A 17460-nucleotide genomic window follows, 5' to 3' on the forward strand; every position below is an offset into this window, starting at 1 on the left:
TAGCTACAAATGATCTTGTTTATTGAAAACGGTGCAAATGCGCCTTACATTCTCGAAGTGGTTGAAAAAACAAGAAAAATCTATCAATATTTATTTATTTCTATTTATTTATGTCTTCATTTATTTATTTACACATTTATTTATAATATTTATTCGCAGTCAGCGAATAAGACACGATCATACCTGCATGTTTTCTAGTTTTCCGCCTGCAAACGTAACATCCCCTAAGTACTTTCACCTCCACAGTCATGCTTGCTTTCCGCATATGCACAACAACTTATCAAGGCGGCGTTGAGCAAGCGTGCCACCTTGGAGTCAGAACAGATCTGGAAATTGAGAATTGGGTTTTGAGGAAATGAAATGACTCAGTAACTTTCCCACGCATCTCGGTGTACACCCGAACCGTGCCGTAAGGAAGCGATAAATTAGGGAGTGAAAGAAGAAAGGAAGGAAAAGGTGACGTAGTGCAGGCCTCCGGGATAATTTTGACCGCCTGGGGATCTTTAAAGGGCACCGACATCGCACAGCAAACGGGCACCTTTTTGCGTTTCGCCTCCATCGAAATACTGGCGCTGCGGCCAGGTCCTAACTTGCAAAAAAAAAATCATCTTTAAATTTTTCTATACCTTTTGGAGTGATGACACAGGAAATAATTTTAGTTTTTAGAAAAGGTATAATTTTTGAAAATCTATAATAATTTAAATAATAGCCTCTTATATTTTATCTGGTATTAATAAAGATAAGATTGAAGACACCATTAAATTTATCGATTATAAATTTATCAATTATCAATGATCAATTATAGATAGCCGGTCCTGTCGTCCTCTTTTGCAAATCGCATGTGCCAACCAGCCCATACAAGAGTTCTGCTTAGTACCTGCGATGTGAGTGCACGTTAAAGAACCCCGGATGGTCGACATTTCCGGGGCTCTCCACTACGGCGTCCCAGATAGCCTGATTTGCTTTGGAACTTTAAACCCCAATAAACCAGCCAAAACCAAACCGAACCTAGGTACTCCGGCTCAATAGCCGAGCGCTCTAACCACTGAGCCACCGCGGCGGTAAGAACAGATCTTGATCATAAGTTTTAAGCAAGCAGCCGTTCTCACGGATGGCAGAAGGCGTGCAACCATCCTGCGTAAACGCTTTCCAAGGGGTGAGGAGAGGTAGGGAAAGAGGTGTAGAACTTGAACTCTTTTATTTCTAATAATGCTCTATTTCAAAGAAAAAAAATGGCTGAGGCTTAACTTGGTTAAGCCTGGAGAATGCGAAGCATCATCGTGTCGCGTAATTTGGAGGCGCATAACCACAGCGACGGCGCGAGGTGGGCCCCCGTTTCTCCACTGTCGTGACGTCATCGTGTCACGTGGTGTGACGTCATGTATCACGTGATTTGGAGGCGCACAACCACAGCGACGGCGCGAGGTGGGCCCCCGTTTCTCCACTGTCGTGACGTCATCGTGTCACGTGGTGTGACGTCATGTATCACGTGATTTGGAGGCGCACAACCACAGCGACGGCGCGAGGTGGGCCCCCGTTTCTCTACTGTCGTGACGTCATCGTGTCACGTGGTGTGACGTCATGTATCACGTGATTTGGAGGCGCATAACCACGGTGAAGGGCTGAAGTGGAGCTAAAGTAGTATGCTTCGCATAAAAAATGCCCAGGCTTAGCTTCGTTAAGCCAAGAATGCGTTGCATATTGCGCGGTCTTTTTGCGCGAGGGATTGCTTGGCGGCACTCGATTTTCTCACCAGCTTTTCCTCCGTGACGTATGGATGCATGGATAGATGGATAAATAGGAGCGCCCCCTTTGAAGTGGGGTGGTGGCAACCGCCACCATGCTCAGCCGTCTTTTTTTTCTTTCTCCTTTTCTTTTTCTTTTTTTCTTTTCTTACGTAGTTTGCTGACGTCACGTCAGCACGTGACGTCACGTCACCAAACCACGTGACGTCACGTGACGTGGTTTGGTGGCTGCCCGGCCGCGCCCAAGGGCTGGACTGAGTGATTGCAATATGCTACGCATAAAAACACAGCGTGAACGCGTATGTCAGACGAAGAACGAAATGAACACACTTCAAGCGCTGTCTTGCTTCAAAAATTTTATTTTGAAATAAACAGCATATATCTCCTGAGATTAGCGCACATATCTAGCAACCATACGAGGCAAAGACCATCAGATACAAGAATCATAAAAGATGGCATTTTGTACAGTCTCTGACACAAGAGGAGTTATACTATAAACATGTGTCTGTATCAGACAGTGTAATTAAGGGCTGGCTGACCCATGTGCCTCTTTCCTTTCCGATGAAAAACAATTCCATAATTCATCGCGTACGTCGATCGCGATGCCTGTGGTGGATCACGATTTCTTCAAGTTTTGGCTTACAGACCCTTTCTCTGACACTCACCACAGTATTTAGCCACATCTGACGTAGGTTTCAGGCGAATATTCAAAAACTGTCCGGCTCGTCCAAAGTACACCTTGTGGCATGCAAAAAAAAGAATTTATCAAACTACCCGACGAACACAATTTACGAATCGTGACCTGCTCCCCGCCGGGACAAAAAAGGAATGCACATTTTTTTTCTTTTGTACGGTAATTTCACCCGTCATTTGCCGCTTGTTCGTTTAATGATGCTGAACACAATGCACCAGCACTGAATCCACTCGCAATAGTCCTTAGAATGTGTTCCATGAGGCACCCATAGGAAATGGACACTGTTTTCTTTTCATCCCCTGTTCCCTCACCTTCAGCAGATTTGTTTGGGTCACCCCTGACGCTGGCAGCAAATTTTTCGCATGCACTTGTAATGACACCTGTGCGCAATGAAGGAAAACTCTGTGCCCCTCTTTGTGTCCGGTAAGGCGCAGGTAACGACTCGCGGAGCGTGTGTTTGTTCGGTCGTATATAAAATTCATTCTATATGCCAGAATGTGTACAGTCGCGAGCAAAAAATATTAGCACAGATCATTGGGGATCAGAATCTGTATATCTCACCACGCGGCGCTGCGGTACGCAGACCTGCCTAAAGGGCCGTTTCCATGTTTGCAGCCTAGGGGGGGACGGCGGGAAGGAAGCTTTATCAAGCGTACACCGCCCGAGCGTTGAAGTGCCGACCCTACGTGACTGTGCTTGCGGCATTTATTTTGGCTCGGTTATCATGAGCAAAGATGGCCTCTTTTTATTACCTTTTTTTTATGTCCGCGATGGTTTGTCAAAAGGAACTCGCGGGAACAATAGATGATAGCGCTGCTTTTAGCCAGTAATTTTGCTGTCCGTGGCAGTACGCTGAACCCCCCTAATACTGTAGAATGGGAACGGCCCGGTACTCTCGTTATCAGCCTCTTCGCCACCCGCAGCGCCACGCGTTGTCATTCCGGCGCTCCGGTGTTCCGTCGTGTGTGCTAATCTTTTTTACCCGCGACTGTACATCGGACAAACAAGGCGATGTTTGCATGTCTGCCCGAAAGAACACGAGAAAACTTCGTAAGAGGTACTTAAACACTGCACTCAGTGAGATAAAAAGGATTGTTAGTGAAACCTTGATGACACCATAGTCCCCTATCGGCATCCCTATCAACGTTGATTGGGTCGAATGCTTGTTGGACATGCACCTTATTCTCAAGCAGTGTGTGCTGCTTCCTTCAGAGTAAAATTTGATTTTCAAGAGAGCGCTTTTAGTCTGCACTACTCAGTCTTCGTCCAAGGCTCCCTTATGCGCTGTGTTCTTCCTTTGAAATGAACGTCATCCTAATAGCACGTGCAACTTGCTACACTAGTGATCGTGATAGAGATACCCTTGATAGAGTATATCGTGATATACTGATAGAGTGCATACCAAAAGAAAGAAACATTAAGACAGGGTGGCCAGACTCAATGGTGGTGATGAAATTAAATTTTGTTACAGTATCGTCACCATGGCTTATGTAAAAGAGACTAATTGAGCTCATCAAGTGAGACTTTTTTCCAGCTTCAAAATAACCTCAACGCGTAGTGGTGAACGCACTGGTGGTGCAGATTTCGTTGACACTTATCACGTGCTTGCAGGCCTGTCATCGAAATGCAATGGCTTGGAGGTTCGTGTCCGAGGATCACCGCGACCAGACAAATTTTGCAAACCTCGCCTGACTCCCCGTTCAGAACTGGAAAAGCGTCGCTCGTGCGTTTGCAAGCCAGGACGCATCCGCAACTCCTGGGGTCAGTGCATCACTGTGCAGCAGTGTAATCAGTGCAAGCGTCGCACTAATCAGGATTTCAACTACTGCGAGTCGGCCTGTCCATGGACCTGTAACAGACCGATCCCCAGAGCTTGCACTCGTCAGTGCGTCGTCGGATGCGCCTGTCCACCAGGCTACGTAAGGTGAGAGGAGAATGCTCTGGAGAAGAACAGTCTGTGTAGTACCTAGCAGGCACTGCGTGAGGCTTTGCATTATGGTCAGGTCAGCAACATCATTATTGTTATAATCATTGCCAGCCTATCTAAGTCCATTAGTGGAAAGAGGCCTGTCGCACTGAACCCGCAGCAGCGGCAGTAAAAGGCGAAATTAAAGACAGCCCTGAGTCCACATAGTTCACAGGACCGCTAGGAAAAGAACGAGAGAAGTAGAGCATAACTAAATGCCTAACATGTATCCACGTCAGTTCCTCTGCACACTGCACCCATGAAATTAAAGCATACTCCGTGACCCGCCAAAGGACCCCAAGTATGGAATGGCTTAGACCACATTAACTTCGACCAAAGCACCTTTCCTGGCTTGATGTCTTCATGCTCAGGTTTTACAATGACAGCTATAAAGCGCCTATTCCTGGGGTTCGCGTCGTCGTCGTCGTCGCAGCTGCAGTAATAGTAGTAGTATGAGTAGTAGGAGAAGTATGTCGTAGTAGTCGTCACCGTAACTTTTAGATGTGTTGCCATGTTAATCAACCGGTGAATGGCTACCGTGGAATTACTAGGAGGGTTACCGAGGAAATAGGAGGGTATAGAGAGGGTGGAGGAAGTGACCGGAGGGTGGCCAGCATGCTAATCGTCCGGAAGGTGCTTACGGTAGAAAAAAGGGGTTGTGGCGAGAGCGGAGCAATCCCAAGCCGGATGATGGTTTCGAAAGAAGGGGTAGAGTATACCGGTAGCATTAGAAAGCTTAACCGGAGGCTTGTTAGCGTGAAAGGTGAAGGAGTGAGAGGACGTAAGGCGTGAGCGGGTATTGCTTGCAATGGGAACCACCCTCAGGGTGGGTACTCCGTAAGGAGAACAGGAGGATTAACATGGAAGGAAGAAGGCATGGCGAGAGCGTAGAAATTCGTAACCTGAAGGCGGTTACCATGGGAACCATCCGGAGGCGTCTTGCCGCAGAAGGAGGCGTGTGCAGTGCTGTTTTCTTCCTAAACCATCAACCACGGAAAAGCCGGGCTTTCTGCTTTCACTGCAAGGATTATTAGAATTGAAATGTACCAAGTTCGATCTTGGATAAATTACAGAGTCGCATTTCTTTCCTCCTTTGTTACGCGATGAACCACAATGAACCAATTTTAGGCGAAATTTGAAGCACACTTTGCTTGGTTGATTGTCTTTGATTCATATTATTACTTCATACTTAACGCCACAGTTTAGTTTGTTGCCTATGTAAGGAGAGGTCTAAGTTGTCTCTGTCAAAACTATCCTGCCAAAATTTCAAAACTATCCGTGTCATAGTATTATATTTGTGATGTTTTATTCCTGCAGTGCTTTGTCGACGGGCGGAAAAACCCGCATGTTCTAGCTGAACCAGGTTTCCCTCTAGCCGCGAGGTTTCGTATGTAGGTCACGCTTGCGTAAAGCCACTCCCCAGGTGAGGAGGATGGCGAAAAGCCACTGCCTAGGCAAGACAGTTGGAATCCTGACACCGTTCCGTCGATAGCTCAGTTGGTAGAGCGGTGGACTGTAGAGGCTCTCACACTGCGGACATCCATAGGTCGCTGGTTCGAATCCGGCTCGACGGACGTTTGTATTTTTTTAGTTACGGAATTTATCTACATTTTAATTTTCGCGATCCTGCTACCAAAAACATGCGAAATTTTTATCTATTTGACGGCAAGAATGGCTTTTATTACTTCTTCATAGCTGAAAATTAACTCTGCTGATATCTTGCGTTCCCTGTGCAACGCTGATGTCTGTTTTGCGGCTTGATCCATTTTACCCTGCTAAAACGTTAACGCTGCAAGTAACGTTCTGGTTAACTTTGCTTATTGAATTGCCTATTGCCATTAGGAGACACAAAAGTACATTTCTGTTCATCTTGGTGAGGGCGAGAAAAACAAACACGGCAAAAAACACGAAAAACGCAGACAAAACGTAGGCACAAAGGCTATTAGCGCCGGCATGCCGTATGCGTTTTCTGTCGGTTTTGTCATCTGATTTTTTTTTTCGCGCTGTTCAACAATATGAACGTTTATCAGTGTTGACAAGTGACAGGCTTACTGGGATACAGTGCTCTGAGATGCAGCGAAGCAGAAATGTAGTCAAATATTATGACTCAGTGCTTAATGATCGCTCAATGCTTTCGGAACTTACAAAGTAGGAACATGCGTAAAAATAGGCGCAGAAACACACAGTAAATCGGTGCATAAATCACTGAATAAATCTCTGAAATATAATTCAGCCCATTGCAAATAATGCATGCGCCTTTAGAAACGGTAACAAGGTGAAAGAGTCTGATCTTGGAATACACAGAGCTCTTTTTAATGGAAGAGTACTGACTTTCACCGTCATATTTAACTGGCCTAAATCATAATCTGCGTCTAGGGAATGAACGGTAATTTTGGATGAAAGAAGTTCAAAGAGAAATAATGCAGAAAATTATAAACAAAAGAAGAATAAGGAAGATGAATTCGGCTCCTCGAATGTATGTAGACATATGATGTGGCGACAAAAAAAAAATGAAGCCTTTCCGAAAGCCCAATGTCTTGGACTTAGATGTCGTGGAATGTAGGAACGTGTTTTACGTCTCACGCCTGTTCTACAAGAGTGTGGGTTTCTAAACTCTGAGCCCATGGGACGTGACAACTAGAACAGTAAAACTCTAAATAGGGAGTTCTTGCCAATAGTTGGCTCAAGTTGGTTTACAGGGTAGCATGGAGGCCCCTATATACTACACCTTGGCACTCACGTGTGACAGTGCGTCAGAAGCGTCTGAAGATTTCCTGTGGCAGTTATGTTAAACAATCGTTCAAAGATAAAACCAATATTTCTGTAATTAAAATCTCGTGGTATGGCCGGGTCAGTAAAATTATACTACTGCTAGTAGTAGTAGCAGTGCTTGTTGCATTGAAGCAGTAATAGTGGTGGTAATGATAGTAGTAATATTCTTAGTAAGTAGCGGTGGTTTGGTTGCTCTCTTGACCGCAAATAACAACGTGTTTTTTTTTCTGGAGCGGTGCAGTGCTATCCTATCGCCCCTTCGCCGCGAGGCTGACAAAGGCTCATATCCGACCGCCTGTTCACGAGTTACTTAGTGCGGGAGCCGTGAAGAAACCTTTTGTACTTACAAATATCTTCAGTTAACATACGCAGTTCAAAGCCGTGACCGAACTGCGGAAGCCTTCCTCAAAACGACTCGCAAAGGTTACGTCACAGTTCTCTGGACATGTGCTTTTTGCATTACGTTCGGCACTAACATATGGGCACAAATTACAAATGTTTTTGTTTGGTTTATGGGGTCTAACGTGCCAAAGCGAATAAGGCTATGAGGGACGCCGTAGTGAAGGGCTCCGGAAATTTCGACCACCTGAGGTTCCTTAACTTGCACTGACATCGCACAGCACACGGGCCTCTAGAATTTTGCCTTGATCGAAAAGACGCGGGATCGAACCCGCGTCTTTCGGGTCAGCAGCCAAGCGCCATAACCACTGAGCCACAAATGGCGGGGGCCAAATTTCAAATGGTCTAGCACCGCTATTCGTTCTCGTGAAGGTCATGTCTATAACAATTTTTAAGACTTTCGTTTTTTTTTTCTTCCTCCTGACCTAGGGACCATAGGCGGAGCGGTAAGGCATGCATCTCGGCCAAGAAGTGTCCTCCAAAATGCCCGGCAAACTCTCGCTTCGAGCTCTGCGTCTCCAACTGCGCGCCCAGGTGCGGCAGACCGAGGCCCAAGAAATGCGTCACACGTTGCCACAGAGGACGCTGCGTTTGCAGGCAAGGCTTCGACGAACTCGAGCGCAACGGCAGGACCATCTGCGTGCCCAGGAAAAAGTGTCTGAAACCGCGCCAACAGCTGAAGCTTTAATAAAACTAAATGGCTGACTGCAAACATGTTGCAAAGCTACAACGTATCTGCCATTACTGAGCTGGATCAAGGACTTACAAAGTGCGTATCCTCGCGTGTCTGCCCACGAAACGAAATCAAATCACATAGGTCTGCCCAGAGGATCGCGCACACGGAGGCAACATTAAAAGATTACAAACACGGCAAAAGCCTCCCACATTTAGAAGAAAGTGAGGAAAAACGAGATATATTGTTTTTTCATCATCATCTTAAGCCTGGCTACGCCCAGTGCAGGGCAAAGGCCTCTCTCCCATATTTCTCCAATCAACCCTTTCCTGTTCAAACTGGGGCCACCCTATCTCGCAAACTTCTTAATCTCATCCACTTATCTAACTTTCTACCACCCCTGCTACTCTTGCCTGCTCTTGTAATCCATTCTTTTATTCTCAAGCACCATCGGTTATCTTGCCTTCGCATTACATGCCCTGTCCACTTCCATTTCTTCCACTTGATTAAGACTAGGATGTCAATAATCCGCGTTTCTTCCCTGACCCACTCTGCCCGCTCCCTGTCTCCTAAAGTTACACATGTCATTTTCCTTTGCAAAGCTCGCTGCGTTGTCCTCAATTTCAGTTTTACCCTTTTCGTTAGCCTCCACGTTTCTGCCCCGTAGGCGAGTAGCGGTAAGATACAGCTGTTGTATACTTTTATGTTGAGGGATACTGGGAAACCGGCATTCATGATCTGAGAGAATCTGCCGTATGCGCTCCACCCCATTCTTATCCTTCTAGTTATTTCCCTCTCCTGGTCTGGATCAGCAGTCACTACCTGCCCTAAGTAGACGTATTCCGTTACCACTTCCAACACCTCAATACCAATTCTGAGCAGCTGTTTCTTTACGAGACTGTTGAACATTACTTTAGTTTGCAAATAATGTTGGACATCAGCAAGAAAGCGTTGATGATTCTTCAATAGCTTATAGCAGAGCTTTCGCTCCCCAGCAGGTAGTAGAACAAAAAATGTTGTAAACAGCGTGTTCCTCGAAGTGCCACAATGCCCATTGTCTGGTCTGACGATGTTGCTCCTTTTAAACAGGCAAAGGTCTGATGACACCACTGATGACTGGCCGATTCGTGGTGATGGCGCAACAACGTGATATTCTAGTTCCAGCACCTTTTCGCAGCATATCTCGTCTTGCTGATGTTTGTCGCATTCGGTGGCTAAGCCATCATCGGTGCGTATCAGCAGCAAGCCGGGAAGCCAGGCGCCTGCTCCGGGAAGTAGCAAGCAAAGCAGGACCTGCAGCAAGTAGGAAGGTTCGTGAACAGCATGTTCCTTCAGGTGCCATCATGTCACAGCAAATGATTAAACCACTGTGGAGTGTTTCTGTGTTTGTTACTCCTTTATTTCTTATTAGATTATTTCAACCAACACTATTTCCTCACAGGATCTTCAAAGAGGAAAACCAAAGATGTTTCATAAGAAAACATGCTTTGCGGGAAATGTATTCAGAACAAACATCCTCAGCAAAAAAACTGTACAGCCCAACAGTAGAAAATACGGAGAGCACTACTCTTTCTTCAGCAAAGAATGCAAGGGAGCCATAGCAAGAGCGCATGCCGCTATTGTGTCATCTTTTCTGACCTTTCGCATACTTCGAGCCATTGTATTCTGTTAATATTTCGGCAGCTTCCCTAGCTCTGTAAGCAAAGGCACGCTTACACGAGCCACTCGAAGGTCTACAATCCTTTCTTCTGCAAGGAGTTGCGCAGGCAAGAACGATCGGTGAGGTCAGTTCTTCTGGCGACTCCACCGCAGGAAGAAAGATGCATCGCACTGCGATTTTGCTGGCTGCAATCTGCTTTGCGGTTGTATGCGGACAAAGAAGACGTGAGTGCAATTTGCAACTTTTGCGCTATTTCATGTTCTGAAATACGGTGATGACGTGTTTAGTGGCACACCACATGTGTCTTTGTTGAGAACAGTACAAATGCAGATTTTATTAACCAAGTGATTCAACCAAGGAAATTGTTTCAGTGTTTCATCGCCCACTACGCACATGTTATAAATATTATTGCAAAATAGCAGCTCCACAGAAGAAAGTGTTTCAAAACAATTACAAAAAGTGTGACAAAGTACAAAAAAGTGGATTAAGTCTTCGATGAGAAAGCAGTGAATCTTAACTGCGCGTACAACATTTCAATTTCATTTAAAACCTCGGTGTTCACGACACGTACACCACCTTTTTTTTTGTAAAATGAGCTTAAGGCGGATTTTACCATAAAAATACGAGTAAATGTAGTTAGCCATTGCAGATAGCTATAGCCTTCGCACAGAAACTAGTGTGAATTTTTTGTGTGTTTTATAGATCGTTCTACAGCTTATTCTGCAGTTAGATATGAAAAATCTGTTTTGAAAGTGAGAAGCAAGAACACAGTTACTAATTGAGCACACCTACCGCCATTGACCGCTACTCTAAATAAATTATTGTAGCTATGAAACGCTCACTATGCCAGCGTCGTCCTGCTTCAAGACTTTTCGCATTTAATACGGACCTTTTGGTTTAGAATGAATGTTTTCACTGTGCAGACACGGAGGGGTGCCATGCAGAAATTGTAATGAGTAATTGTAATTGAAGCTAAATAATTCTAATAAACTGCGAATATAAATATTTTATTTGCTGAATTGTTGAACATTTTTCGCCCAATCTTTCTTTTCGGAGCGTTTGTCGCAGTAACAAGCGATAAAGAAAACTCATCTCCTCCACAAAAGCGGATTAATCCCCAGTTATTAATGTAAAAAGAAGTAAAAGAGAACAAATTGTAAACATTTTATAAAGCAAAATAATCAAGTGCTTTAATTTCAACTGAAGGCTCTGAATGACGCCGAACTCACCCCCTCCCAAGAATTAGAAAAAAACTTCATAGACGACCAATGCTGTTTATGCCGTAAGGTATATGTAACACGTGACAAATCGTGCCCACGTGTGCTCCACACGTTGTGCATCCTTTTATGAAACCACGCAGCTGGCAGTGGTGGTCGCTGTTCGCTCTACTTACCGTCTTCATTTGCCTCTTTCCATTTACCATCCTCCTCTCTCTACGAGCCGACAGTGATTATCTTGCGCACCCTCCCTCTATTCCCGTATTCCAATCTCCACTTTTTTGATTGGCCGCTGCGCCTCCTCACCTCCACTCCCCCTCTCCTCTCCACATTCCACTAAACACCGTCGCACAACCTAAGACGGACAGATTTTTTGAAGACAGCAGTGAAGGTAACGCATCAAAAAACCCGCAAACGAAGGACCCTCATTATACTAAATAAGCCAACCAATTCGGCTCGCTGGTTTTCCTTTGTTTTTCACTATGGGCAGCGTTGAAGAAACACCCAAGAGATACAGACCGCAGGCAGCTTTGATTCTTTCTTTTTAAACTTTCGATTCATTTAGTTTGTGGTGCGGTGAACATGTAAGCATCTTGACAGTAAGTCAGTCTGCAGTCACGTCAGGTTTCTTGAGCGTGTTATCGTTTTGTACTTTGCCTTTATTGAATGTCGCGTTCGTCAACTTTGTACATATGTATTCACTGAATGCTTCCCTCAAAGGATGATTTTACTACCTTTCGTTCTCCGGTTTCTCAAAATCACTTTTTTTTTTGCTAATATTCAGTGTTCCTAGTACTTTAATTTGCCGCCTTGAATGGATTACAGGTAACCTACAGCTTTGCGTTTCAGCAGCTCGAACAATTACCTTACCTGCCTCATCTGGTACGCTATTTGTTTTCTGAGGCTGAAAACGAGGCTGAAGAACTTTTCCCCTGATTTAAGCACATGCGACGGTAGAGTTCCAATTCAAAGAAATTTCAGGTGCGGCCCTTGCACAACTAAAGTCACTGGTAGTCGGGATGGAGGGGAAGATTTGTAGAACACTACCCCTCTTATTACTACCAGTGATCTATATTATGATATAATAACGATAGAGTGGTTACCAAAAGAAAGAAAGCGCAAGAGAGTGTAGCCGAGAGTCGAGGATAATTTTTCAAAACTACTGAATCAGCGGAACTGATTGTTATGGAAAACTCGAATAAAGGAGTTATTGCGTAATTTGGTGACACGCTTCTCATGCGGCAAACTCACCAGAGCGTGTTTTGGTGTTGCTAGTGGTTGCGATGGTTTCCTACACAGCCATCCCATGCTTGCAGGCCTATCATCGAAATGCAACGGCTGGGAGGTTCGCGTGCGGGGATCACCACGACCAGATAAGTTCTGTCAACCCAGCTTGACTCTCCCTTCAGAACTGCGAAAGGATCGCAGGTGCGTTTGCAAGCGAGGCCGCATCCGTAATGCCTGGGGCCAATGCATCACCATGCAGCAGTGCAACCACTGCAAGGGCCGAGCGAATCAGGACTTCAGCTACTGCGAGTCGGCCTGCCCACTGACCTGCAATAGACCGATCCCGAGTGCTTGCTCTCGTCAGTGCGTCGCCGGATGCGCCTGCCCGCCAGGCTTCGTAAGGTGAGAGGAGAATGCTTCTGTTGGCGAAAAGTATGCGTCGTACCAAGCAGCCAGTGGTGAGGCTCTGCTTTATAGGTAGGCTATAATCACCGTCATCACTACCATTATCGACATCCTAACTAGGTCCACCACAGCACAAGCCCACTCCCACTTGTCGTGCGGAAGCAGGCACAAAAGACGAAATGGAAAATAACCGTGCCGGCCAAGTGCTGTGACGTCACTTAGTGTGCAACACAATCTGAAAGAGAAAAAATTATTCATGAAGTCACCAGTCATCGAAACCAAGGTCAGGGAAACTATGGGAATGTTTCATTTTCATTTGTGGTGCTGATTGTCGAGAAAGTATATGTGTATTTATTTTACGGCTAGAAATTAATGAATAAGGAAGTAGAAGAAACAGCTACCCAAGCCGCCAGTGGGTTACGACTCCCTTATTTCGGGTACGGTTCTCTACAAACTTAATTATGACGGCGGCTATCCAACCTACTTCTTTTGGGGGTGTTTATGTGGCGTGTAACCTTGCAGTAGGAGTGTTCACCAGCGCTATCTTTGTTTATGGAAGCAGACATAAATATTTTGTATTACTGCTTGTGTCACGTGGAACGGTGGTGACAGCAGTAGTAGAAAAGTGATAGCAGCAGCTGTGCGGGAACCCTCTTAAAATGCCAAAGTCATCAATACTGCCAGAACCAAGGCCCTCGTTAAGCTATTCAGCAGACATGAGCAGTGAGATTAGAGACTCGTTATGACATACATATTCTGAGAGTAAACAGTCATGCCATTCTTGGTTTTCATGACGTTTACCTCAACCTTTCGCAGCATGCCTTGGAGGATCTCAAATCTGACAGGTTTGTTAATGTTTAAACGACTGCATCAGCCCCGAAGAAACCAGTTTATTCACATAATGACAGCAGTAAATAGGCAGCTTTCTTCATACGGTCGCTCAGGATAAAATGCAGTGAGCAAACTGCAGAAGCCTCTTTCAAAACTGCTCATGAACGTGAAGGTACAATTTCCCGCGCATACATTTTCTGCATTACTTTTTGTAATAACCGCAGCGTTGGGACTGCCACTGCCAAATGCCACTATTCGTTGGTTAGTACATCGTGTCTACATAAGTTATTTTCCTGTTTTTTTTTTCTCTCCTCATCAAGGGACCCTAGGCGGAGGGAGAAGACGTGCATATTGGCCAAGAAGTGTCCTCCGAGATGTCAGACCGACTCTCGCTTCCAACTCTGCGTCTCCAACTGCGCACCGAAGTGCGGTAGACCGAGGCCTAAGAGATGCATTACACGTTGCTCGAGAGGGCGCTGCGTTTGCAGGAGAGGCTTCGCCGAGATCCGAAACAATGGCAGGACCATCTGCGTGCCTAGAGAGATGTGTCCTTGGGCGCATGAATCGCTGTCGCTAAAGCTTGAATACGATAAATAGCTTAATGCAATAATATTGCGAAGCAAACAGGCGGCTGGAGTTACTGAGCTGGTTCGACAAATTACAAAGTGCATCCACTGACTTCGTTGTCACTCGTCTACCGAGGTTCATATGCAGCCCTCTATAAACTGTTGCGTGCGGAGAAATAAAGTGCGTCATAAAAGTGGCAAATGCATGGGTGGTAGGGGGGGTGAAAACATTTATTAAGCTATACAAGGGACAAAACATATGCTTGGATCAGCCCGTGAGGGTCCGGCCCTTACAAGAACTAGGTGGAGGACACTAGTTTGGGACCCCAGTGGCGATGGCCACTGCCCGGGCGCGCGAGATTAAGGCTTGTTTGGCCTTTAAGTCGTGACAGCCGAGCAGGATCGCCTCCCAGTCGTCCCGGGTTGAGTTCGGAATGCGGGGAATAGCCGGGTTGGAATATCATGCTTGTGGTGGTTGACAATGAACGATAGTGAAGCTAACTCAGTTGAATAATCAGCTCAAAACCGCAAAACTGATTCAGAAACAGACATTAACGTTCGGAGGTCGTGGGTTCGGATCCCACCGGCGGCATGCGGTTGTTTTTTCTTCTGCTTTTCTAATCAATTAGCTTTAAGCGATAACATATTCAGTAATATTCTAAATTGATCAACACCACAGAATAAATAAATTAATTTTAAAAAAATCCCCTGTGCCCCTTGGCTTCTGTGGCTGTTGGCTTCTGTCTATAGGATGTTTTGCTTGTTCTGCGGATGCACCTATACTGATGAGTTTGTTGGACTGCTTATATGAATATTCTCCGCACCCAGTAGACGAAATTTTCAAATTAGCCTTTTGATGTACTGAAAATAGAAATTTTTGCTATCGTAGAAGGAGAATGTGGGGATTAAGCCAGGAAAAGACAACGAGGATGTCGGCGAATAGCAACCGGAGCACAGGAACATAGAGAATAAATGACCGCCTGACCTTGTGCTGTTATTTCTTTGTTTCTACCTCTTTCCCCCTTCTGTGAGCACCGGCGGTGAGCTGCGAGAAGCGACCGGGACATTCACACTGCAACTCGCGCACCGCCGCTCGTGCAAGCACGTGTGGCGCACCTTCAACACTGGGAGCCGCGCAGCGTGTTTGGCTACTTTTTCTCGAGAAGACGTATTCGGTGTGCTCATAAACAGCTTCTACTTTCTCCACAGCCAAGAGAGGTCCGCATCGCAAAAGCCAATGAATGAGAGGAAATTTCTTGTCGCCTTTACAGAACAGAATTTGGCCAAGATGCAGACTCTACTGATTATCTGCCACTTTATGAATCCTTCTAGAGTATAGTGCTAGTTTGAAAACAGGCGTAAGCCAGACGCATTGAGCTTCGCGCAAGCTCAGAATTTAGACGTGCTGGGCTCTGCGCTGAGCTTTACTGAAGCGTTTCATCAAGCTCGATAGAAGGGGGCGTTATAGATTTGAGCGAAGCTCATCCTGTCCACAGTCGTCTTCCAGGAAGGCTATGCAAGCTTTGAGTGTGCGTATTTCTGACGTGACATACCAACAGTTTGAACACATGCCTGTCGACGACAAGAACGAGGAAAAATGATACAAAATGAAAGGTAAGCCGGAGAAAGCGGCGTCTTATGGGGCAGCTGCAAGATACATCTATCCCTTAAAAAGTGAACAAAGCTCCTTTAGAGTTCTTCACTCTGCAAAATGACAAATTTGTCGATCACACTTTCTCCTGAACAGCGGTAACCAAAGCGGTCCAATTCGAAATTTTGCACCCACCGAGGCCTGGTGTCCTATGCTGACAACACACCTGTAAATCATTTAACACTGGCACCACTCACTTCAAAGTTTTACTGCGTGGTTATGGTGCTTAGACATTATAACAACACACAGCAAGAAAATATCTGCGACCAACCTCGTTAAGGTAATACGGCAGCCATGACACAAACATTTGTTCTGTGATTTTACTAAAAAATTATACAATTTAATGGAACTGTAAAGAGGAAGACGCTTAGCAGACGGAGCAACGGAACCGATGCGCGGCGCGAGGCGAGAAGAAGACGATCGGCAGCTGAAGCAGCAGAACCGACGCGCGGCAAAAGCATCAACTGTTCCGGGACCGGACCTGCCCTTGCCCGCTCTAACCGGCCTTAACAACCAGTCATCTCTTGCCAATAAAGGCCGCTACAGAACGATTATTAAAACTGAGGTTTTGTCAAATTATATATTTTATTTTTATAAGTTTTTCAAGTCTGTAACAGAATATAATGGCTATCAAAATCTGATTAGCATATCTCAAATTTCAAGACAGACAAGGCAAGTAATCAATCAGTTTAAACTGAAAAGTACGAGAATTATTGAGTCGAGTGTGGTTTTTCAGTTGTGTATGACGTTAGACACGTCATCATGAGATAAAGGATGCGGAAAAAACATAACATCAGCAATCATGCTTCTCCTCATATGCTTCTGAGACATATGAATAGAGAAAAGAGAATCTTTCGATGAATTATTTAGCTATGCTGGGTAGATTTTCGCTTATGACGCCTTGAAAATGGACAAACGGTAATTAATTATTGATAAAAGAAGTTTATTTTTTTCCCCTTCTGTTTGATGTCCTTACTGTCACGTTCAACCTCGCTTACCTATTTAATACGATTAGATATGTGCAGTAATTTTGCAGCCCTACAGCGTCTGATCCTTATAACTATCCGCTGGTGTCAGTTCTACAGCGCTTGCTGCTAGGCGAAGGCTGCTGTCGTAAGCATATTTATGGTCACTATTGAGCGTATGTCTATCCCAACGTCACCGCTGGGCAGCGTGGCACTGGTGACCGGGATCCCAGGCGGGTGTCACCCAACGGGGTCGCGATTAGTGGATCACCCACTGCGCATGCGTTGTGCCTTGCGCTAACTCTCCAAAACAGAAACGGAATCCAAACACACTCATGCCTGCCAAATGCAACAATTACAAATGTACAAGAAGGAACTGCTAGTACTGATTTTGTTCATTAACACTGGTGTAATCACCATTTATTTTTTACTTCAGCTAAACTCATAAAATGCGTGAAAGCAAACTGCGGGGGAAGAAGGATGACATTAAAAAAAGATGGAACGGAATGTATATTTCACTGCCAGTAATTTGCAATAAAAAGCCCGCAGCCGTTGGATAGTCCTGAAGGCGAAATTTCAGCTGAAAATGTTTTTTTTTTTGTACTAGACAGTTCACACCCAACACACAGCCCGCGAGAACCAGGAGTGGAACCCATGCGTAAAAATTAGCGCGCATCACAGCACAAGTA

The 17460-nt window shown here is 45.3% G+C and overlaps 2 protein-coding genes and 1 non-coding gene across 3 annotated transcripts; all 3 read left to right on the forward strand.

The window, feature by feature from the left end:
* The first annotated feature begins 2828 nt into the window (after positions 1-2828).
* On the forward strand, positions 2829-8612 carry LOC149330178 (zonadhesin-like). Its single transcript, XM_089559386.1, has 3 exons — positions 2829-2862; positions 4051-4363; positions 8006-8612. Exons 1-3 carry the CDS (start codon positions 2829-2831, stop codon positions 8262-8264), a joined length of 606 nt encoding a protein of 201 aa, XP_089415512.1. The 3' UTR covers positions 8265-8612.
* Positions 5888-5979, forward strand: TRNAY-GUA (transfer RNA tyrosine (anticodon GUA)). The gene is given in 2 exon segments: positions 5888-5924; positions 5944-5979. It is a non-coding gene; the product is annotated as a tRNA-Tyr (tRNA).
* Positions 8613-12432: 3820 nt separating the features above from the next.
* LOC149330180 (uncharacterized) lies at positions 12433-14376 on the forward strand. Its single transcript, XM_089559387.1, has 2 exons — positions 12433-12755; positions 13910-14376. Exons 1-2 carry the CDS (start codon positions 12433-12435, stop codon positions 14184-14186), a joined length of 600 nt encoding a protein of 199 aa, XP_089415513.1. The 3' UTR covers positions 14187-14376.
* Positions 14377-17460: the final 3084 nt, after the last annotated feature.

Source organism: Amblyomma mixtum, chromosome 9 (genome assembly GCF_055824585.1).
Source record: "Amblyomma mixtum isolate Tamu chromosome 9, ASM5582458v1, whole genome shotgun sequence".
Lineage (NCBI taxonomy): Eukaryota > Metazoa > Arthropoda > Arachnida > Ixodida > Ixodidae > Amblyomma > Amblyomma mixtum.

What these genes read in the sequence shown, in the direction of transcription:
- LOC149330178 (XM_089559386.1), top strand. Translation starts at nt 2,829, where the DNA reads ATGAAGGAAAACTCTGTGCCCCTCTTTGTGTCCG. An exon ending in TGTGCCCCTCTTTGTGTCCG is followed by an intron (nt 2,863 to 4,050) that starts GTAAGGCGCAGG and finishes ACGTGCTTGCAG; the next exon opens with GCCTGTCATCGAAATGCAAT. An exon ending in TGTCCACCAGGCTACGTAAG is followed by an intron (nt 4,364 to 8,005) that starts GTGAGAGGAGAA and finishes CTCCTGACCTAG; the next exon opens with GGACCATAGGCGGAGCGGTA.
- LOC149330180 (XM_089559387.1), top strand. Translation starts at nt 12,433, where the DNA reads ATGCTTGCAGGCCTATCATCGAAATGCAACGGCTGGGAGGTTCGCGTG. An exon ending in TGCCCGCCAGGCTTCGTAAG is followed by an intron (nt 12,756 to 13,909) that starts GTGAGAGGAGAA and finishes CTCCTCATCAAG; the next exon opens with GGACCCTAGGCGGAGGGAGA.